A 24,209-nucleotide genomic window follows, 5' to 3' on the forward strand; every position below is an offset into this window, starting at 1 on the left:
TTGTGTTCAGTATTCAATTTAAGAATTACATTAAAACATAACACACGCAGATACTCTACCTTTTGATCTTTAGTAGCAAACAAACGGTAGTCAGCCAATCACCGGCTAGTGCGTCAAGCTAACGCGGTAGTGGACATCTTTAATCAGTACTTTCTTGCCAAACATCTCAAACCGAAGTACTCAAATGCACCACACCCATCACACAAAATCCAAATCATACAAATATTTATTGTAATTATGACTTAATATCACGTTCCGACTTGTGTAGAAATTTGTGTTAAGTGGGTATCGCAGGAACAGAACTCTCTTGTAACCTGAGTACTCCAACTGTCTAGAGTCCACAGACGAAGCAAATCTCACCCCCAACTTTCAGTCCACTTTCCGGCAAAACGAAATGAAGGTGGCTTACAGCGGCCCGAGAGTAATCAGACATGATCTGAACATCTGCCGAATGCCCAGCCAACACTTTAAAGAGGATCGGAGGAAGACCCAGGAACATCTCCAGAGTTGCAGATAATCGCACGGTGATGCCTGGTGGTCAGCCCGGTAGCGTGAATGCGGAAACACGTGCTAGCAGATGGGAAGATAAAAGGGCATTTGCGCAACACTCCTTTGCCAGCCATCGATTTAGCCAAACTCATCTTTATCTGCATTCTAACTAAGCGCTTTACGATTGTCAAAGTGATGTTGGAGTCCAAATAAATAACTCCGATCGACTCCTCTACCCCTCCCCACCCGGCGTAATCGGGGCTCGATTAAGTGGTGAGGTCTTAATACGTTTTGCGATGAAATTTCATCAGCCGACGGATTGTAGCCAAGCGATTGTCCTGTCCTGAGCTGCCCTACGAGCATGCGGGAAAGACGACTTTCAACAGAAATATTTAAAGTTAAACTCCTCATGACCTTCCCTAGTGATTCACCTTATTCTCATCTGTCAAATCTCTTCTCTTGCACACTTATTTTGGGCACTGAGTGCCTTCTAAAAGAAACACATGACTCTTGGTTAAATTTCTTTTAAGCACTCTCATAGGGTGACCCAGTACAAAAGTCCTCTTGCTTGGGGTAACCTCAAATGCTGAGATTAGCCCAATTTAGGCACGCCACGGAGGCCTCTAAACAAAAGGAAGAGTGGAACCAGCCAGGACAATAGAGCCGGCGGCAGATGGTCCATTGCTTGCCTTAATGTAGGGCATGGTGGGGGTAGGAGATGGGGAGGTCACTGGTAACACCCCCCCTCACTGCATGGGAAAATACCTACACTCATATTGAACAATCAGCTCACATTCAACAAGTTGTCAACACTAAAAGCACCTTATTTCCAGCAAAAAGTGAAAATCTATTTGGAAAAGGTAGCAGAAATGCTCCTTAACTAGGGAACAAACTTCATCAAAAAATCTATCGGTGTATTTGAATTTGGCCTGAAAACTTAATTGTCACTATTTTTGATTAGAATTCTTTCCTTCTCTGTGCTTGCCACTGGGTCAGCCATGTAATGTTTGCACAACTTGGCCAGACGGAAACTAGTTCTCGTTCTGGGCCCACTAGAGCGGCTTTTTTCCCCTGTGCTGTTTCTGCCTCACTTACCACAACTGTGCATTCAGAAATGGATGACCCTTTAAATCAATTAAGGTGACAGATTAAATTCATTCAGTGCAGTCATCTACTGCTACAAGCGCTCTGCATCCTCTTCAAGGGAAAATCACGGAAGTCGCGACTAGTCGACATCACGCTCTAAACGTCGATGTGGGATAGTGAAGTCAAAAAGACAACTAGTCGATTAGTCCATTAAACCCCTAATCTATCGTTCAACCTATGTTGCGTCTCTTATACCTCAGAAGCTGGCAAATTGGCCAGTCAGCTTCAGCTAAAAGGCACATTTATCGAGGTCAGGTAGCCAAAGATGCCAGAAGATTCTGGTGGTTACTGTGGTTGGGTTCTAGAGTCCAAACTTTGAGGATGATCGCCCTGAGCGACTGTTTCAAAAGAAGCGTCTCTCTCTCTCTCTCTCTCTCTGTCTTTCTCTCTCTCTCTCTCTCTGTCTCTCTCTCTCTCTCTCTCTCTTAGCTGGTACGCCCAAAGCAAAACAGAAACATGTTTCCCCGACTAACTCGGTCCAGTCTTTGGCACTTGGCCCGTCGGAGGAAATTAGCCTCGGGAGGAGCGCGGCGAGGTTACCTGAAACCGTTCCAGAAATCTATCCCTGGGACAATTCGATCCAGATGCTTCAGACGAACCTACAAACGTATCGCATCCATCATGAGGGCTCGCCGCCGGTTACATTAAGTGCCAACTTTCATTGTGACGCAATATGATCCGCAAACCAAGCACAAGGGTTCAGCACACACTTTTCAATCTAGCTCAGTGGATCCAAACCACTGGTACTGGTCCGTGGGTCATTTGGTACCGGACTGCACTCAGCAAAAAAAAGTTGGGGACCGCTGAACTCCAGGTAAGCAAGTTGAAGACACCTGCTGACTCCGAAGCTCACAGTCCAAGAGCTGACAGGCAGAAAATCCAGACGAATGTCTAACGACTCCCTGCTTGCTGATGAGGGATCGCTGTGTCGCCGAGTTGCTGACTTTTGGCAGCTTGGGACCATCGAAGGTCACAGGATGTGTCGCGTAGACAGAACTGAAGTGCTGTTAGCGTACCCCAGGTGTGTTGTTGTTCTTTGCTGTTGATTTCACAGCAGCTGCTTAGCCTTCCCGACCTTATCCCACATGTCAGGTTTGCATCTTAATCAGCTTTTTAGAAATGTAGCACATAAATCAATAGGGATTGGAGGGCAATGATAAAGTAGTCAAGGACAAAGGACAATGTGGCCCGGACTCAACTGTTACAGTCGATTTTGTCGGGAAATAGTCTAAGCATCGATTTTTTTTTAAATTTTTTTTTACTGCTTGTCCATTATATTCGGGTTGCAGGTAACTAAAGTCTATCTTTTGGGAGAGAGACGGACAGACAGAAAATTTACCGCAAACTATAATCACAAAACACTTTATAAAATCATTTAAAACTCATCTTAAAACATGACCCTTAAAAATAGATGGAACACAGATTATTTGATTTAAAAAAAATAATGAATTAAGAACATAAATAAGACAGCCAAACAAAAACATGCACACGCAGCGAAGCCTCGCCATTACTTCTGCTAACAATCCGGGCTAAACTTATCCTCTCTCTGACATACAAAGATCTTAGAACATGACTCCAACCTACTTCCTTGACACCGATTGCTACTTTCTGATTAGCCAGGGCTTTGGCGCTGTCTTGTGGGATTTTAGGCCATTACACAAAGCGCCCACAAAGTTTCACAGCAAAAAGCTGAGGATATGTTCAGGCCTCATGAACGCATCCTGGGAATTCAAAGCTTGGACCAAAGAATGATGAATTCTCTACATAAAAGATGTGACAAGGACTTATTTACAGTCAACAACTAATGAGGAGAAAAGTTCTGCATCATGCGACTCGTGAGGATGACACAACCCCTGCCCCCCCCCCCCATGTTTGTTTTTAGAGGTTTCTTCAAAACAAGGAGCTGACCGAGGTGAGCCTGGCATCATTCCGTGCGGGTCGACCCTCAGCCACCCGTCCAACTCCCCCATCCGACCCTTACTCCCGCTTCAGTGATTCCGAGGCCAAGCGCGCCCCTCGTCCCCTGGCCCCAATGATCATTCCCGTTGCCTTGGCGACCGAGCATGCCTCAGTCCCTCCAGCCACCCGCAACAAGGACACAGGAATGGATTTTAAGTAGAGCGGGAACCTTTTGACGTATCCCGACACGCCAGACAAAGCGTGCGGGACTCGGAGAACACATTTTCCCGATAGAAGGCCTGGAAGAATATCAAGCAGCGGTGCCAAATCTCTCACCGCATTCTGCCGGCTGACGCGCAGTTTTGGGAACGAGGCGGATTAGACGGCAGCTTGACGGGAATCCAGACAAATGAATGCAGAGCGGGAGGCAAAGATCGGAGATACCGTAATCCTCGCAGATTCGCGGGTTCACTATTCACAAATGTGTGTGTTTTGCCCTTTTCGTGCTCTTTCTGAAATGCCCTAAGATCCCGCCAAAGCCCCGTGTTGATAGAAATTGGTGTCAAGGAAGTACAGCAGATATATAAAGTCCTGTTTAAATGCCAGTATTTGGGGAGATGTGGAAACGCGAGACCAAGACAAATCATTTCCAAACTTTCATTTCCTTTCAAGCAGAAGATTGTGCTAATACAATCTGCTATTTGGAACTGGTCATAATTCCCTACACCTTAAATAAGGCCCCAGTTCCAGCTGGGGAAAAAAAACAAAAAAACAGCCCAGTCCCAAAGTATGATGCTGCCACCATCATGCTTCACTCTATGTTTATGTTAACATTATTTTGGTGTCTACCTACCTTTTGAGTGTGTTCTTGCAAAATTGGTTCAAAGGGTGAACTTTTTGGCCATAATTTCAAAAAGTAGGTTTGGCACAAACAACATCACCAAAAAAACGCCACACCGACAGTGACGCATGTTGGTGGCAGCATCGTGCTTTGTGTTGCTTATCTTCAACCGGAGGGAATTATGGACAGATCCAAATAGCAGTCAGTGTTAGCACAAAACCTTCAGGCTTCTGCTGGAATAAAAAACAATATCAGGAAAGGCCTCCGAGAACAGCTGAAATTCCATCGAAGTTGATCAGTGGCAGTTTAAATGGTGGCAGGTGTGTGCTGACTCCCATTTAACATGACTTTGAATGTGATTGGTTCATTCTGAACACAGCGACATCGCCAGTTGTAAGAGGGTGTGCACACTTGTGTCCCCACATTCTCACAGTTGTGTATTTTTAGATCCACTTTTATATCCACTGTTATGTTGACGTGATGCATCATGATAGAGACGCCGCCCCAAGACGGCGTCAAAGCACTACTTTTCTACTAAACGGGGCTATGGCTTGACTCAATGAAGGTCCTCCTTTCACTTTCACAGCATTTTTTGGCAACAAGATGCCACAATATGTTGCCAAAGCAGTACTTGTATATTAGACAGGGTTTTGGCCTGATCACAAAATAACACATAGCCGAAATCACAAATGGCAAACATGCGGGGAAACACTTCCCTGTAATTCCTTTTTTTCCCTTGTTTTTTTTTTACACTTTCCTGTTTCGGTGCAGTCTGTCGCCACGCCAGGATGACACGGCTTCCTCTTTTGTTGCTACAGGAATGTGGGACATCCTGACGGGCCGGCTTTTCATTGTCAGCACACAGCTGAGAGTTTCCCCCGCAGGGCTCTTTGTGCGCGTGTGTACTCTTGTTGTTATCCGCGTTATCAGCTCGCCAGGCCTCACGGTGGGCTGACGGCACGACACAAGCCAGAGAGTCCTGGAGTGAAACCCGATCAGGCCGTCCGGTTTCGCTTAGTCAACGTCAGCTTACAAGCGCAGGACGCGAGCAACACAAACATCCTATTCCGGCGAGACAACATTTAGAGGCACAAAGACTTGTAAGGGCGACCACCAGGAAACCAAAACCATTGTGCAGTTGGTTCAGCTTCCTGTTGACCTTTTGATAATGTTTGTAAACAATAGGCACCAGGATACTTCTGGTTGACAGAACGCTATCATTGACGAGAATTGAAAACGATGCCGAAAACTTGTTGTCTTTGGGGTTGAGCCGCCAGATATTCCCCAAAAGGTTTAGTCTCAGGCACTCTGCCGTTAACTTCGACATGAACTCACGGCAGCTATCAACAACCTCCAGCCAAACGCATCAGAAGTCTCCCCGACCACAACGACCCAGAAACACGAAGGACTAATCTGAATCAGCGTCGTCAGAGCGGCCCCGCTGGTGGCAACTGGGAGAGCTGCTTCTACGGTTTCATTGAGAGCTTTCGGGTCACGTCCCGCCCCGAGGGCGAAGGAAAAACGCAAAGTGGAAATCAGGGAGGCAGAGAATTGTCTGAAGGGTGGGTGGCACCTCAGATATCCCGAATGGCTGCGACCATTCGGGATATCCGAATGGCTGCTCATTGAAAGCTCATTTGAGTCTAAGTGTGTGTGTGTGCCAAGTGGGTGGGTGACTCAGAGTGACTCCACAAAGAAGGAACACAAAGCACAACTACTGTGTCAGGCGTTTTGAATGCACCACGCCAGGTCAAGAACAAGGCAAAAATAAACTCACTCAGCCGACATTTATATGCATCAACTCCAATCCAACCCTTTACTGCCACGACGAATATATTCGTCAAGTATGTTTATTCAACGGGTCGGCGTGGAGGAGGGTGTCGCCCAGCTTGTCTGTGAGATTCAAGTGTGTAAAGCACTGTAATGACGAACAGATCCCTTTAGATGGCGTCGTTTGTTTTCAAGATCAGAAAAGCTTAAGAGTAGAAGATCAAGATTAGGGGGGTTAAATTTCAGCTTTTTGCATCAATTATGACGGAGAGAAATTGCAACACGTTGGAAGTCAGACAGGTTTAGGCACCTCACACCTGAAAACAATGTGGATATGTACAGTACAAACAGTGTTCGCTTCGCGGCAGGTAGGAGAAGGTGTTTCGTAATCGTGAGAAAAGATGACGCACTTCACGGTATGAATGACGAACGCCCGACGTTCAACTCGAGCCGTGTAGGGAGTCAGCATCACTTTGCGTGCGTTTCATAGTTGTATATATCTGTAGACTATGAATTATTACTTTGCCATCAAATGCCCTTTCTTACTTGTTTATAGTTTGAGGTGTCACAGAAGCAAAAGATATTAGTGCCAGTCACTGTTCAGCTCGACGTTTTGTTTTCACAAAAATCTTCTTTTCTCTGCTTCTTGGTCAGAAACCAGTTTCTGTTTCTGGCGAATGTTCGGTGGGTTTTGAAAGATCAACCAAAATGCTTTCAAATGGTCGGCAACATGGGGAACTCGGCTTTGAAAACGGCTGGCCGTGAATGAGCTGAGAGAGACAACAAGAACCGCTTGCACAACAAAGTCAAAACCGTGTCAAGGATCCCGTCAAGAACTAAATCACGAACCTGTCAACATTCGCAATTTCAAATTAAAAAACCCAAATCCAAACCCAGCCAAGTATTGTCTGGCAAAGACACTTTGTATAAAGCACTATTTGTAACTGGGGGGGGGGGGGGGGCTCACTTACTGTAGTTTGAAGTTATAAACTACAGAAGTACTGCGCTCCTTTGGTCTTCTCTTCACAACAGATGCCTGCACAGCGCACACACACACACACACTCACACACACACACACAGACACACTCACACACACCCAGTGCAATAAAAACACAAGCTGGATGCCAAAAGAATGGCTTGGGGAGGGGTCACAACAGAAATTCAATTACATGGACAGCAGCCCCCCCCCCACCCACCACCACCACCACCTCCCACAAACCAACCTCTTTTGAGGCGATCCAGCCCCCCTTTAAAGTTTCCCTGCCAACAACCATAACCCCCCACCCAACACCCACCGAAGCTACAATGAGGCTGGACTCCCGTTCTCACACTCCTCAACCAACAAAAGTTATTCAAGTGTTCCCCCGCTTTTTCACGGTTCATCGTTCGTGCCCCGCTAACGGTCGGATCTTGAAATGATCGTTGCTGTTAGTCGTGCGCCTTTAGTGTAGTACCGTGTTGTGCCGCAACATGCCGGGCAGCACTGAGATCAGTGAAATGTTCCGTTAAAAAAAAAAAAAAAAAAAAGTCCAAGATTAGAAAGATGAACCTGCTGAAAACTCTTACGTGTTCAAAGGTTTAACTAACGAGTTTAACCTCAGACAAACTAACAGTCTGCACCACAAAGTGACGTTTCAAGGTCATATTTGGAAATATATGTCATGTTTCAGACTACTCCTCTTCTTCTATGCGGTAGTAAACTAATAGACAATAGACAATTCCAAATTTGCACTTGCATGTATGCTATGAAAATCAACTTTAAAAAAAAATCCTATGTGATATCGTGAGGGCCCAAATGGAGCCAATCATCATTCGGCCCTCGTTTTTACTGTACTAAATGAAGCAATCTACACTTCATGCAATGTACAGCACTGTGAGCCATACAACAGCTTAGAAAAGGGGGCTATAATACTGATGTTACGTAAAGACAGCTAAACACCATTCAAAATAAGTCTGTGTGTGTGTGTTTGTGTGTATATACAAGGATTTAAGGTCTTCCTTGTGCACGCTTCCATGCTTTTTTTTTTTCGTATTTGTTGCTACCTTCACCCACAAATCCAGGAATCGATGTTGCACGCCAGCTGAGTGATCCGACGGGAATCTGCTGCTTTTAAAATGTGAGGATCGGAGGAGCGGGGGGGGGGGGGGGGGTGGACAAATAAACAAAACAGAAGCCAAGAGGGGATGAAGGAGCGTTCCAGCTCGTTTCGGTTTAGCGTCATTGCGACCATCCGTGATGGCGCTTTCATCTGAGCCGTGTTCTTAAAAATGGGGAAGCTGCTTGTGTTGTTTAGGTTATTTTTTTATTTTATTTTTTTGCTCCCAGGAATGTTGAAACTGAGTAAACCAGCGCGCACGCACACATACTTTTTCCCCAAAATTTGAATTTGCAAACATCTCGACATACATGCTATACTTAAGGTGTGGATCAGTGATTTACATTTTTAAAGATGTTAGTCCTTGTATGTTTCACATCTAATTGAGCAGTTTAAAAGTTTAAAACTCAATACAAAAAATGTTTTTTTTAAATTACAAAATTTGGGATAAAACCGCTGGCCTATTCTTTTCTGTTCCTCTATTTATTATATATTTTTTATAATATATTAAATAATATTTTTGAGCCAATATAACATGGACCAATATATTTTTATCAAGAAAATAAATTATATAAAAATCACAATTAGACACTCACTAAATAGTAATGTTGTCATGTCATGTTATTGTTCCTTAAATTATTCGATCTTGTACTTTTTGGGATGGTTAAACATGTCAAATTGACGATTGAAAATGTTTGCAGTAAACCAATGTTAGATGAGGCTGAAGATAAGCAAAAGAGCAGCGACCCAAAGGGACTGGGATGGGTGGGTTGGGTGTTGCGGGGGCACTTGCGGATGCTGTGCGAGCGCGTCCGATTTAATCTCCCCAATCAAGACTTGCTGGTGGGGTTAATCCAAGCAGCCCCCTCGCCAACCACCACCATAATCCTTAAAAGCAATTTTGATCAGCATATGTTGTCGCCGTCATCGCACGCACACTAGCTACTACGTATTAGCCTGTTCTTTTATTCTATTTTTCTGTAAACATCCACTCAGAACACAAAAGAGGATCTTTTGTGCCCACGCAACATCGCCGATTCTTAAAGCACCCTTTTTTATGGGTTTAAAGCAGAGGTGTCAAACTCGTTTTTGTCACGGGCCACATTGTCGTTACAACTTCCCTCGGAGGGCCTCTACGGCTGTGAACCCCTATAAATGAAAGATTACCTCATATACTGTAATTACATACATTATGCAAAACACATTGATGAATAACCAGTTTTAAAGTCAGAAGCCTATAAACACGTTTTTCAACTATTACATTTGTTTTCAAAGGGGGATTAGTAATGAAAAATGCTTGCAAATATCTCAATGGTATTACACGAGAACAAAACTAGCAATTTTGATTTGGTTTCGCCAGCCACATTAAATGACCGGATCTGGCCCCCGGGCCACCAGTTTGACACCTGTGGTTTAAAGTGTACGGGCAAGTCCGAATTTTGAATCGGGTGGCTTCAGTGTAGTACCGCGTTGTGCCGCAACATGCCAGGCAGCACAGAGAACTACTGGAAGAGATGCAGCATACATAATTGACACCAAGAAGAAGAGGCAGAGAAGGTCCCCAACTGAGCTCCAGTCATGGCAGTAGCGCAGTAATAGCAGCGAGAATATAATACGGTATATCGCTGTGAGTATTGCTGTTTGCTCTGTCGGTATGCGTTGCTGCTCCAGGTGTGTTAAATTAGCAGTTGTTTGAACATTTCTAATTACCATACCGTCCATGCTCATTTCCGTTCGCCCATCTATGGCGCTTTGAATTCTACGTTAACATTAAGCTAGCAGACTTTCATTAGACGAAACGGTTTGGTTGAACATTTTGATGTTTAAAGACAGGTTGAATGGATGCCAGAGTGTGAGAAAACACGCTGAGGAATACTTTAAAAAGTGAGTTTTAAAGAGTGCGTTTTAATACATTGAAATATATTCTTTATATGGTCATACTGTGGATTTTCACCAATCGCGAGCGAGTCTGGAACACATTCCCCGCAAAGAACCGCCCAATGGGGCAAAAGTCTTTCCAAATTGTGTTTTCGCTTTCAAGCCTCCACAGTCTTGCACTTTATGGACTTACAGGCAATTTAGAGTCTTCAAGCAACCCAGCACGCATGTTTTCGGGATGTGGGAGGAAATCGGAGTGCCCGGGGAAAAGCCACGCAGGCACGGGGAGAACATGCAAACTGAGGCAGATGTGCTAACCAATCGACCACTTTGCCGGCCATCCATCCATTTTCTGAAACACTTGTCCTTATTCGAGTGGCAGGTGAGATAGAATTGCTCAGCAGAGGCGGGGCAGACCCTGCGCCGCTCACCAGCCAGTCGCGATGACCATTCATTTTGTCATATCGTCCCTTCTCGATTATTGTCGCAGTTTGTTTATTCATAGTTTGAGAAGCACTGTTTTAAAGGCACTTCAACCGAACATTTCTTTTTTTTCTTTTTTGCAAATGATTTATTGCAGTGGCGCGGTGGTTAGCACATCCACCTCACAATTCTGAGGACCCCGGTTCAAATCCAGCCTAGGTCTGTGTGGAGTTTGCATGTTTTCTCCAAGTACATCGGTTTCCTCCCACATCCCAAAATGCCCACATGCTTTTTTTTTTTTATGTGCCCTGCGATTGATTCCGGGTGTACCCCGCCTCTCGCCCGAAGATTTCCGGGAGAGGCGCAGCACGCCGCCGACCCGTGTGAGGATAAGCGGTTCGGAAAATGGAATGATTTATTGCAACAACAAAAAAATGTGTGGACCCCCAAGCAAAGGTTTCAGAACCGCTATTTAAGTTTATGGACGTTAACACGAATATGTGTGTTGACGGCTCCCGTGAGGATAAGCGGTCGCTACTGAGGTGTGTGGAAGATGAACTTGAGCGCAGCTGTGTGCGCGTCCACTCACCATTGAGTCCATTGGGGATGCTCCTGTGAAGGTGCGGCACCGACAGGTCGTCCATGGACCTCCGCGTGGTTCGGCCCAACTTGGGTGCCTCCGGGGCGGGCTTGTTGACGTGGTTGTGGTGGTGGTGATGGTCGGGACTCCCGGCACTTCCCGCGCTGGAGGTGCTGCTCCCGTCCCCGACGTCCCGGACGGTCCCGGTGCCCCCGTTGAGGTTGCTGAGGCTGGACTGGCTGTCTATGGAGCTCCTGGAGCCCGCCCCGTTCCTCTCCTCGTCCAGCATGAGGATGATCTCCTTGAGCTCGCCGTTCTCCCGCAGAACCGTCTCCTGGTTGGCCTCCAGCTCCTTGAGCTTGAGCATGTAGGCGCCCACCTCCTTCCACATGGCGCCGGCCGTGTAGCGGCCGAAGCGCTGCCACTCCCGGGACAGCTTCTTGCCCTTCTGCCGGTCGTCGTCCAGGAAGCAGCAGAGCTCGCGGAGCTCCTGGTTGTCGTCCTGGAGCTTCTGGTTGACCTCCTTCAGGCTGCGGATCTCGTGGAGGTGCACCTGGAGCCGCCGGTTGATGTCCTTCATCAGGTTGCCGTGCTCGATCATCAGGTTCATCTTCTCGCCGTCGACGCGGCGCAGCAGGCGGACGAGCTCCTCCTTGCCGCCGCGGAGGAGCTCGTCGTCGGTCAGCTGGCCCAGGTCGTCGCTCGCCGCCTCGGACTGGCTCTTGGCCATCGCTCGGTGTGTCGGGAGGGTTACTTGGAACGAGGGAGCAACTGCGGGATGGTGTTAAAACACATCGCGGAGGTACTAAAAAAAAATAATGTTTCAAAAGTCAACCGAAAAGACAGGAAACAATTCAATCACGCACACATTCCGTCTGTGACTCTCAGCGGGCGATTAACATCCGAGCCCGCGCCTGACATCTCGCCGAACCAAACCGAAGCGAACCGCGGAGCTCAACAAGCGCAACGAGGGCTGCCGAGCCGGGCTGCCTTCGCTCGAATGTTTCAGTCAAACGCAAAGAAAAGAAAAGAAAAGAAAAGAAAAGAAAAGAAAAAAGAAAAGAGTCCTACTTGGGTGCGCGTCGCTCAGTGCCCTCCTGCCACCGGGCTGCTAAGCCTCTTTAGCGGGATTGGAGCTTCACTTGGAGCGGCTGGAATTAGCGGTGGCGGCGGTGCCCCCCCTCCCCTCTTTCCTCCGTCCTCGTCCGAACATTGGACTTTGAACACGGCCAATGAAGACTGAGGAGGGCGGAGGGAGGGAGGGGGCCGCAGGTAGAAAAGGAGCGCCGGCGAGTCTCGCGAGATCCTTTCTCATAAAGTAACACTACGTCACAGTCTGCAAGTCTTGGCTGCGAGGCGTCAGCGCGTCGGCCATGTTGGATGTGTCAGATCCCAACGCAAGTAAATTGACTGAATTATATAAAGCGACAACCTATCAAGTGCGCGAAGGTAATGCGTCTCATTTACTCATTCACACGCACACGTTCATATATTCGGGATGGATGTAGGAAAGGGGCACTGCAGAATCTCGCGAGATTTGATCTCTTAAAAGTCGTCTTCACAGTCGGAGAAATCACAGCAACGATTCCCCAAAGTTTGGTGGTACTCGGCTTATATACTGTTACTGAGATAATAAATATCCATCCATCCATTTTCTGAGCCGCTTCTCCTCACAAGGGTCGCGGGCGTGCTGGAGCCAATCCCAGCTATCATCGGGCAGGAGGCGGGGCACACCCTGAACTGGTCGCCAGCCAATCGCAGGGCACATAGAAACAAACACCCATTCGCACTCACATTCACACCTACGGGCAATTTAGAGTTGTCAATGTGGGAGGAAACCGGAGTGCCCGGAGAAAACCCACGCAGTCGCTCACCGTGTCGCCTCTAAATTCTGAATTTACAAAGTCTTTGCTGCCCTCTTGTGGCCAAATAATGCTAACAATGTAAAGGATGACATTTTAATTCTGTTAATGACGAAGATGAAGTGCTGGGCTGCTAAACTATTTACCTTATATAAAACATAACGAGGATCCATATTTATAATTTCAACAATACAACAAAGCATATTCAATCATTTAATATGATAATTTCAAATATGTTTAGAACGTACAAAATATATAAAATCAAGTTTGTTCAGATGCTCTTTCTATTAGTTCAATATGACAATGACTCGATTTTTCTTTTCAGCCACAGTGTGGCAATTCTAAATTATTTTTACAAAAGTAACATAACGTTGGAGTATCACAAGAAGAGTTTTTTTTTTGTTAAATAAATAAAAAAATAATAATAATAATAATCATATTAAGACTTGATTGTTCTTATTGCCAGAATATTAGGATTAAATCAATTGATGTGATTTTTACATACATTCTGAGAATAAAGTCATAATATTTTTGGTTGTTTTAAATTGACACTTTTTCCTTGTCGTAGTTTGACTTTACGCTCATAACTACTTTTTTTTCCCCCTCTCAGTGCGGAAAACCAAAATGACTTTTAAGTGGTATGACATCAGAATATCCCAAGAATATTTTACCAAAAAAAAAAAAAAAAAAATGATTGTAATATTATGACTTTATTGCCTTAATATTCCAATGAAATAATATTGTTGTAATATAATTGGAGTTGATCTTTAACATAAGTTAGGAGAATACAATTGTGATTTTTGGAGAGAAAAAAAAAAAAACCTCCTTTGTGACAAATGTTGCCTTTTTTAGCCAGCATGAGTTGTCTTGCCATCTTGGTCCGCGTGAGCTCGGTCGGCCCTTCCGTTCTGGACATCAGCGAGCGTTGTGAGATGATTATGGTAGCGGCCTACATTCACGTCGTCGTCGTTGTTGTTGTTTGTTTAGAGTTTGGTCTGGCAGTAAACGTTGCTGTCGTCCACGGCGACGGCTTCCTTGTGGTGTCCGTCGTCCTTGGCTATCGTGGGATTCTTGTACTCGTGGTACTCGACCACCGGGCAGGTGACGGCAGTCAGCAGCAGCACAGCCAGCAGGATGTAAAGTTTGTACTCCAGACACAGGAAGGTGCTGTACGCGAAGGCAATCACGAAGCCCAACGACTCCCACATGCGGTAGTTGGCGAAGGCCGCTTCCTTCTCGTTGGGGAACAGGATGCCGAACAGAGCTGCCGCAACGACCAAAACGACGAGAAATACAATTTGTTGATTTTAAACTACAGCGAGGACAACAAATACAAAAACAAGTTGAAGAAAAATCTTTCTCGCGACTCCTGACCGTTGGTCTGCGTCTGCCAGATGGCGTCGGCCATTCCCCACACGGCGGGAAACACAAAGAAGACGCCCAACTCGTGGGGGTGAGGCCTCCAGTACAACAGCGCGATAATGCATGACAAGTTAGTCACTGCCGCTGAAGTACAGAAATAAACACAAAATGTTCTTTATAGATTGTCAATACAGAAGAAAAATAAACACACGCACACACACAAACACGTAAGACGAAGGCGGGACTTTTTAACCTAGGAAGAAGAGTGCCGCCCTGCCGGTGTAGCAAGCGAGTCGTCCGAAGAGGAAGCAGCAAAGCGAATTGGACGCCCCGAAACACATCATCACGAAGCCCACGTAGTGGATACCCAGGGCGCACGTCACGTAGTTCTGGAACAAACACAACATTCATTACACTTAGCGGTGGGCCGTCACCGAGTACAAGCTACGTCGGAAAACGGATATCTGTCCTTTCTTCTCCTTACTGCTGCCAAAATTGGTTTGCTACTTTTGTCAGAGAACCCCACGGCGTAAATAAGACATAGAGAGACGTATTTCATTGATAAATATGGGAACAGCGGGACATGATCGTAGACATCATCCCACTGGCCGACATGGGGGGCATACGAATGATTGGGGGTGGGAGAGTTCACGTCATGGTGCAGACCTCTGAGCTCCAAATTGCCTTGCCATATTTACTGTCATCATCCGCCCACGGGGGTCTGCTTGCGGTTCCTTATAAGTACACTTTGCGCACTTCTATCTCCTGGACTCGAGCGAATCATTTTTTCTCCCCCATGTCACAGACTATCAGTATGGCCCTCTCTCACCGCATTGAAAGGGAATGAGAAAAGCCGCTTCGATTGGACAAGATTGAAGTCGTCTGTTAACGCTGCTCGAACAGCGTCGACGTCCCTCTTTTCAATGCACTTCCTTACGCTGGACCACGAAATTGCCAAAACCGGGTCTGACCCACCTCATCACATTTACAGTCACGAAAACAAAACCCATAGTTTTATAGTAACACTCCATTATGAATGAGTCACACTACCAACGTGGCAGCCGTGGCTGTCGTCAGGTTGTTCAAAGTACGAAAGCTAGCTCGTTATTGTTTTGTTGAAGCTGGATGAACATTCTCTGTGGCTATGTATCACATCCTACACACTTTAGAGTGCCCCGTTGTCGGCCATGACTGCACGCACGTTATGGAGCGAAGGTGTAAGAGCGAGGGTGTGCGTACAAACGCACAAAAGACTTCTTTGCTGGCGGTAGCATACACAAACACGGTCATACACAGGAGGTGTAGAAGCAAGAAAAACATAAATAAATCAAAGCGTGGTTGTGACCTTGTGTTAAAACACTGCCAGTTCACGATGTGAAGAGCAGAGGCGGAAGTTTTTCACATCTTTTGTGGTTTGCTTCTAGATGTGTGTGTGTGTGTGTGTGTGTGTGTGTGTGTGTGTGTTTGGGGCGTTAAAAGACCTCTCCAGCTGCGCTGTAGGGGTAGAAAATGGCCGTCATTTAGATCCGCAACTCAAGGACGGGCGACACATTAGTGTCACGAGGTATCGCTCTTGACGGAAAAGCGCAGAACCATCAAGGTACTGTAGAGCCGATGACCTCGCGTCCTGTTGTCAAGCGGAAAAAACACTTTTTGTTGAATATGAACAACTGGAGCTGGCCCGAGATGACAAATGATCCACGCGGAGGAGTCGTCATCCTTTGAAGTCCAGCTCAGCTTAACATATATCCAACATTTAAGGTCAAGGTCCACTTTTTTTTTTTCGCATTGGAGATGGCACGCAGTCCATTTGCCACCTAACATAAAATTGTCTCATCACTTTAGCCACAGTAAACAACTGCCTGACAACACCATCCTTCTTAACAAGACTCCCTTGACGATCGTTACTCGCAGAGAACCCTTTAAAGGGGACGTATTACGGAAGATTGACTTTTTAATTGCTTGTAAACAAATAGTTGTGGCTCTGGAGTGCCTGCCCACCCATCAAGTGTGAAATTAAACAACGAAGTAAATCTGTTTCCTGTTTTTTTGTTTGGGTGATGTGTCTATGCGCCACATACACCCAAGAGACCAGTCTTTTTTTCAACTTAATTGAACCAAGGCGCATATTTTACATTCCCCCAAAAATCTCATGGCACACCAACAAACACAAATATCATAAAAAGTAGAACAGACCGCTGCCCCCTACCTGCTCTGCTCTGCGGAGTCACTAAAGACGGAAAAGCTCAAAGGTGATTAAGACGTACTCGTAGAGGTCAAATGTCATTTAATTCATCTGAGCTGAGGGGGACGAGAGGCCGCTGCCTGTTTACTATATACCGCTGCCTTGATAAAACATTTCTAATACATGCACACACAAACACACACATGCTGCACACAAATTCAAGAGTGGCTTCTATTTTTGCCTTTCGGATTACTTTGCACCGCATCTGATTTAACAGAAATTTGAGCATTATGGTGGTGATTATTAATCACAACTTGTGTGCGTGTGTGTGTGTGTGTGTGTGTGTGTGTGTCAGACTAAAAGCACAGTTTTTTTTTCTTAGCCCAGACGGGATTGTTGTCACATGTACTAAGCAGCCCGTATTTTCCAGAGAATTCTGCAGCATTGGCACACAAGTGTTGAAATCCAGATTATTTGACTTTTAAAAGGTTTATTCTCCAGGAAATGTTGCTTTAATTCAAAATTGATTGGCTTTCCCCCCCGAAAATGTTCATTAAAGTGTACATTGTTTTGACTTTTGGGTCATTTTCCAGTGCAATTCCGCCAAGTCCGTCCTTGGACTTTGCTTCGAGTCCACTTAGCGTCTCTGTTTACCTGTTGACATCACATCCTGCCTGCCTCCCTGACTGTATCTTCTTTCTTAAGTCCCCACGCTTACGGCATTGACGTTTTAAAAGCAACTTCGGGCTGTTTTGCATATATTCATTTTCACCACCGGGTTTCTATTTCCTGCTTGATTTGTGCGCAGCGCCTTAATGGACTTGGCTCTCGTGCGTGTGTGTGCGTATCGGTAAGTCTATATGTCGCTGATTTAGATGCGCCTCCGGTACCTAATACGCCGGCTAATGGCAAAGATAATGACTGGTGCGAATGAGGCTGCCGAGCGGTGGCTGTTGGCGACTCGAACTACGTCGCATGGATCATTCAACATGATCGGGATGGACGGCTCATGTCGGAACACGCCTTTTTAGCACAGATCCGTTTACGGACAAAGAAGAACCACAATGTTACAAGGGGAGAGGGAGTGACGTAGATTTGAGTTCTTATCTTCTTTTATTTCTTATCTTCTTGTCAGCTAGTCAACAGTTCTTCAAAAAAGAGCCTTCAAACTGTTTCGTGCCACTCCCAGTTGAAGTTTGCTGTCACTCTCAACATAAAACCGAGAGAATTACACATTGGGTATTTAAAACGACTACACAACTTTGCTTAATGCTAACAGACTGCAAAATGCAGTAGATGGGCTAACAAATAGCATTGGTAGTCACGATGTTATCAGCCATTAAGCAGCAACTTTGATCTCATGACACAGTTCCTCTTTGGCCATTTGCTTAACACGTCAGACAAAGGCGGGACTTTTTAACCGAGGAAGAAGAGTGCCGCCCTGCCGGTGTAGCGAGCGAGTCGTACGAAGAGGAAGGAGCAAAGCGAATTGGACGCCCCGAAACACATCATCACGAATACCCAGGGCGCACGTCACGTAGTTCTGGAACAAACACAACATTCATTACACTTAGCGGTGGGCCGTCACCGAGTACAAGCTACGTCGGAAAACAGATATCTGTCCTTTCCTCTCCTTACGCTGCCAAAATTGGTTTGCTACTTTTGTCAGAGAACCCCACGGCGTAAATAAGACATAGAGAGAGCCCTGCCGCAAAGAGCAAAAATAGCAGAGTAATGGAGGCCCCACCAACAATGTTTACAATTGCCAATAGTTGCCGCCGGATGGCGGCAAAGCACTTCTTTTGCATGAATGAAGCTCCTCATTGCACTTCAACCTAGTTCCTTGCCACCAAGATGCCACAAGATGGCGGCAAAGCACTGATTTTTCCCAAATGGATCTCCTTAACTCACTTCGACATAGTGCCTTGTGAGCAAGTTGCCGCAAGATGGCGCCAAAGTGATTCGCAGAGGGATAGGGACCGGGGTCCGACCACAAATCGTTCAAATCTGGGAATGACTGACGCCCATTACATTTGCATTGAATTGAAAAAAAAAAAAAGAAAAAGAAAATTCCCCCCAAAAATCTTGAATAAGCACCAATTAACCTTTTGGGGGCCGCCACCCCCTAAAATAAAAAACATAAAAAATAAAATTGAACAAAACTTGGAATATGTCCACTGTACTCTCTATTCACTTTAGTGTATTAAACAGAAATGTGTTCTCATCTTCTTGTTGTTAATTGTTGTGGCACAACGCGGTACGACACTGAAGGTGCGCAACGTGAAATTCAGACTTGCCTGTATACTGTTAAAAAAAAAAAAAAAAAAAAAACTTTAAAGAGCTCGATATAGCGAAGGTTGACGGTAGTGCGATGTAGTGACTCACTTTGGTGTAATCCCCAGACAGGAAGCCCTGCTCAAAGCCGCTGTACATGCTGAGCGGGATGAGGATGAGCAGCCTCCAGTCCTTCAGCAGGCGGAAGGTGGCCAGCAAGGTGTGGTGGAAGGGCTCACGGTTGCCACGGAAACGGACGGTCCGCTCCGCGTCGATGTTGTCCAGAAACACGGCCACGATCAGCATGGCCACCACACCCACGCCTGTCCCGGAAATAAGTATACCGTGACCCCGACCCGAAAACGCCAGTCGAGTCTTTTACGACAATGGTTAACATGAACTGGTCTTCGGGACAGAATCCTCACCAGGGACGTCGCTAGGCCTATTTTAAGGGGGTGGGGGGGGGGGGGGGCTGAAGTCGGGAAGTCACAAGCGACGCAGAATGCTTTCGTACATACATAACGCTGACGTTGCTATGCCAGTAACATCATTCAAGTTGCGTGTCCTCCGCACACGAAGCTGACGAGCGTCGACATTACCGATGTAGCATCCGACCAGGGTCCACACCAGTTCCTGCGCCGGCCTGCCGGCGGTGCTGTTGGACACGATGTTCAGGCCGCAGTTGGCGGCCCCGCAAAACTGGAGCTGCTCGTCCGTCACGTCAACTGGCAACACATCGTCGACACGTTAGCGATGTTAGCGACACCTCAGCAACATATGATGCAATTTTTAAGCATTTCTACATTTTTATTCAATTTGTTTTATGATTGTACAGATGTTTTTTTACGTAGAAAAAACACATTTCAACTTCATATGTTTTATATATTTTCATGTCATTTATTTATTGTAATATGTTTTCATTTCTTACATTGTACTTCACACGTTTAACATTTTCACTTCGTCATCTATAGATTTGAATCCCATTTGCATCATTTTTAAACTTAACAAGTTCCAAGTCAGTCTGCGTCAATACGTTTGTCGTAGGCGCATAAATACGGTACAGGCGGCCGTTACTTATGTTGGTGTCCTGTCCGAAGATGAGCGAGGACATGAGGTTCCCCCACACGGCCGACGACTGGCAGAGGAAGAAGAAGAGGCCGAAGTACTGGTTGATGATGTCCGGACCCTTCTTGCCCTCCTTGGCCGCCTGCGCGTTGCTGGAGATGGTGAGGTACGTGCACTTGGCCGACCACAGAGGGGAGGCCCCCAAACCCAGGATCACTGAGGTGGAGATCAGCGTGTACCTGAGAAACCAAACCAAATCAACGTGGGTGACTGAGGCTTACTGAGGCAAAGAGGTCGGATTGGATGCGGCCGAGCATTTCCAGAAATAAGGTAACAGTCCCAAGAAAATGGAGAAAACGAGTCGACAGAAAAGGTTTTACTCTCGCGATGAAGAAGGTAACAGTCCTAAGTGAAGGGTCTAGCTCTGAAAGAAGGTTTTTGTGCCAAGAGAAAGTTCTTGTTCTGAGAATTGGTTCTCGTCCCAAGAGAAGGTTCTGCTCTTGAGAGAAGGTAGAAATGGATTAGTCCTGAGGGAAGATTAGTCCCAAGAGAAGGTTTTAGACCAAGATCATTTTCCTGTCCCGAGAGAAAGTTCTAGTCCCAACATAAGGTTGGGATCCTCCTCTCAAGTGAACGTTCTACGTCTAGGAAATTATTCTAGCTCCTAGGGTAGGCTCTAGTCCCAAGAGAGGGTCCCGATCTCAAGAAGATGGAGTAGTCCCAAGAGAAGGTTTTAGACCAAGATCATTTTCCTGTTCCCACCATAAGCTTAACGTGCCAAGAGAAGGTCATCCTACCAAGAGAAAGGTCTAGGTCTGGGATATGATTGTAGTCCCTAGGGAAGGTTCTAGTCCCAAGAGGGGGTACCAGTCCCAAGAGAATGGATTAGTCCCAAGTAAGCTTTCCTATCCCGAGAGAAGGAACCAGTCGCAAATGAAGGGTCTTGTCCTGACAAAAGATTCTAGTCCAAAGAGAAGATCAGAATATCATCCTCCTAAGAGAAAGTTCAAGTTATGAAAAATGATTGTAGTCCCAAGAAAAGGTTCCAGTCCCGAGAGAAGGTAGCAGTCCTGAGAAATGGATTAGTCCCAAGTGAAGGTTCGTCGCTAGAGATTGTTTTAGTCCCGAGATTGCCTGTCCTGAGAAAAGGTACCAGTCCCCAGAGGAGGTTCTAGCCCCAAGAGAAGGGTCTACTCTAGTGTCTTGCCTTGAGACATGGTGGCAGTCCCAATCCCCAGTCAGAGAAGGTTCCGTCCCAAGCGAAAGTTCTGGCGTCGAGCGACGGTACGTAGCGCACGTGTGAGGTTGTTACCATCCCGGGTAGAGGTTGCCGAAGGAGTAAGAGACGTAGCAGGCCATGCCGGCCACGATGGTCCACTTGCAGCCCAAGTTCTTGATCATGAGGGGGGGCAGGAACATGGACGAGATGGTGATGGAGGCGTAGATGACGCTCAGAGACGCCACACCCATGCCCTCCTCCGCATTCAGGCTGCTCTGAACGGGCGAGAAAGGGCGAGGCAACGAGCTCCTTCAAAGTTACGCGCAAAATCGATAACATACAATCGCAAAGAAATGTTCTTCTTCAGAGGGATTTGTCATTACTCGAAAAACACACATTCCGAAACATACATAAAACCAAAATGAACGGAGGACGCCACTTTGATCGACATATGCATCATAAAGACACTTCAAGCGAAATCAAAAGAAAACAACTAAAACTAGAAAGATTTTACATTACGTGCTCAAAGCAAAAACAAAAACAAAACCAAAAGAATGCAATATCAATCGTTTACGAGAGAATACAATCAAATAAGTGGAGGTTGTCTATTTTGCTTTTGTCCATTTCGGCGAGCACACCTCGGGGAAAAAACAACAACAAAAAAACTCACAGACTTTGCTGTCAATTTTAAGTTTACCAACATAATAAGAAGACACATAGTATTCAAACTACTTCCAACGTTGTATTTACCTGCAGGCTTTGCAGTCCGCCGTACGCCGTGAAGAGCAACAGGAAGCCCAGCGACACCACCAGCACGTTCTTCAAGTTGCGGCTGAACATGGCCGCGCGCGGAAAACTTTTGCAAAACGCAAACTCTCCAAACCTTACGAATAACAACGGATGAACACAAGACTGAAGATCTTGAGGAACTCGACTTCCACGCAGCGGGCAATCCTATCTGATAAATACTCTTTTACTGGCAAGAGCAAAGTACACGCACTCACACACACTCATATTTATCTTTGGGCCTCATATCAATATTTGACAATATGATGCATTTCAAAGTTTGTCATGAGCACCGTTTTATCACTATTATCAGGAATTTATTGTTGTGTCACACACACACACACACACACACACTCATATTTATCGTTGGGCCTCATATCAATATTTGACAATATGATGCATTTCAAAGTTTGTCATGAGCACCGTTTTATCACTATTATCAGGAATTTATTGTTGTGTCACACACACACACACACACACTCATATTTATCGTTGGGCCTCATATCAATATTTGACAATATGATGCATTTCAAAGTTTGTCATGAGCACCGTTTTATCACTATTATCAGGAATTTATTGTTGTGTCACACACACACACACACACACACACACACACACACACACACACGCACACACGCATCTTCAGAATCAGAATCAGAATCAGAATCATCTTTATTTGCCAAGTATGTCCAAAACACACAAGGAATTTGTCTCCGGTAGTTGGAGCCGCTCTAGTACAACAAACAGTCAATTTACAGAACACTTTGGGGACATCAAGACATTGACAAAAAACAATTGTGCAAAAAGATGCACTTAGAGCAGTTCGAACGACTAATATTGCAATAGTCCGGTTGGTGCAATGAGCATTGTGCAAAGGGCGCCGCTTGGGTGTGTTGGGAATCCCTGCCTTTCCGTGATATAAATATTGTAGTTTTCACGCGGTCAGCATTTGTTTGTCCACAGTGACGGAGGTCCTGATGGGCAGGATGAGCTAGGCTTGAAACAGAAGTACTAGTCGTCTGGACTCGTTTCCGTTCACCCTAAGAAATGTATATCGGCTAATATTATACCGTCCTCTGAGAGACCCTCTTCTACAGATTTCCGAGATGGTTTGCTGAGACGGACGGCCGGGTCATCTGCGTCACCGTACTTCCTTGATGTTGTTGCGGGTAGGTCGTAGATGTAGATACTAAACAGCACGGGTGCCAGCACTGAACCTGGCGGGACGCCGTTCTTGAGCTTCTTACGCCGCTGCCGTTCTGGCCGTTGTCGGTCAATAGCCGAACGCTGCGGTTGCTCAGCATCTCTATTATGAAGCTCAACTTCATAATCTTAATAATTCTCTTCTTACCGTGGGAAATGATCCCAAACTTTGGACATTCTCTGTCTTTTGATGATCCCGAACACAGCTGCTGCGTTCCTTGGGAATCATTCGCCCATTATCTCCACCCTCATCACTGTATATTATCGTGAGTTATTATAGTCCATTGTGTAAAAATGAACGAGTGAGTGATTCCAAACACAGCGCACCTGTCAGCTATCATTCAAACTCCTGAAGTTGGCAGCTCACGGCGATGAGGCCGACGGCGAGTCTGCGCGTCGACAGGAAGCGGAGCGCAACCTGGAGCTGAACACGCTCGGGACCGCAGAGATGATCGCGGACTTCGGGAGGCACCCTCCGCCGCAGCTGCCTCGTGTCGACCGTCGAGACCTTCGACTCGCTGGGAATTACGGACTCTCAGGACCCGAGCATCAACTCCGTCCTCAAAAAAGGCCCAGCAGAGGATGTACTTCCCGCGCCTTCTGAGGAAGCACGGCCTGCCGCGGGAGCTGTCGCGGCAGTTCTACACGGCGGTCATCGAATCGGTCCTGTGTTCTTGCATCACGGTCTGGTTTGGTGCTGCTACAAAAAAGGACAATCAAAACTGCTGCAAGGATTGTCGGGAGACCCCTGCCCACCCTTTTTCTTCTTGTTTTGTCAAGCTGTTCATGGCAATAAAGCTTTTTATAGAACGGGATGTACAGTGTACGTACAATGGATGAGTGACATGCTGACGTCATGTTTGCGTACAGGAGCTGTGGAATAGGGCAAAGGTTTATGGCGAGTTATTCCAAGGGCGTCGGCGTCTTGCCTTTAACGTGCGCGCCGTCGCTAACACGTTAGCGCTCAAAACAGCAAATAGGTGTGTCCAAAGACAGATTTGGGCTTTTATGTTAGGGTTAGAAATTACGGTTTCAAACTAGGGTAAAGGTTACAAACAAAGCGTTAGAGGGTTAAATTAGGAATTCCAATTAGGGTTTGGGGTTACGGTTTCTAGCCAAGGTTAGGGTTT

General features: G+C 46.1%; 2 protein-coding genes across 6 annotated transcripts in view; both read right to left on the bottom strand.

The window, feature by feature from the left end:
- LOC133417347 (coiled-coil domain-containing protein 85C-B-like) overlaps positions 1–12,440 on the bottom strand; it is a 44,382-nt gene extending 31,942 nt beyond the window's left edge. Inside the window, exons 1-2 of one of the 5 annotated variants that reach the window (XM_061705064.1) lie at positions 12,195–12,427; positions 11,133–11,928 (exon numbers count right to left, since the gene is read on the bottom strand). In XM_061705064.1, coding sequence (XP_061561048.1) covers positions 11,133–11,853 — 721 coding nt within the window. In that variant the 5' untranslated portion in view covers positions 11,854–11,928; positions 12,195–12,427. Of the gene's footprint in view, positions 1–11,132; positions 11,929–12,194 lie in introns of all 5 variants that reach the window. The other 4 variants (XM_061705063.1, XM_061705062.1, XM_061705066.1 and 1 more) reach the window with 4 other exon arrangements.
- A 1,420-nt stretch (positions 12,441–13,860) lies between these two features.
- On the bottom strand, positions 13,861–21,930 carry unc93a (unc-93 homolog A). Its single transcript, XM_061705061.1, has 8 exons — positions 21,841–21,930; positions 21,184–21,365; positions 19,881–20,110; positions 19,406–19,531; positions 18,918–19,129; positions 14,601–14,736; positions 14,360–14,491; positions 13,861–14,249 (listed from the first exon to the last, which is right to left on the bottom strand). Exons 1-8 carry the CDS (start codon positions 21,928–21,930, stop codon positions 13,969–13,971), a joined length of 1,389 nt encoding a protein of 462 aa, XP_061561045.1. The 3' UTR covers positions 13,861–13,968.
- Between the last annotated feature and the right edge of the window lie 2,279 nt (positions 21,931–24,209).

The sequence above is a fragment of the Phycodurus eques genome, chromosome 18, assembly GCF_024500275.1.
Source record: "Phycodurus eques isolate BA_2022a chromosome 18, UOR_Pequ_1.1, whole genome shotgun sequence".
Classification (NCBI taxonomy): Eukaryota; Metazoa; Chordata; class Actinopteri; order Syngnathiformes; family Syngnathidae; genus Phycodurus; species Phycodurus eques.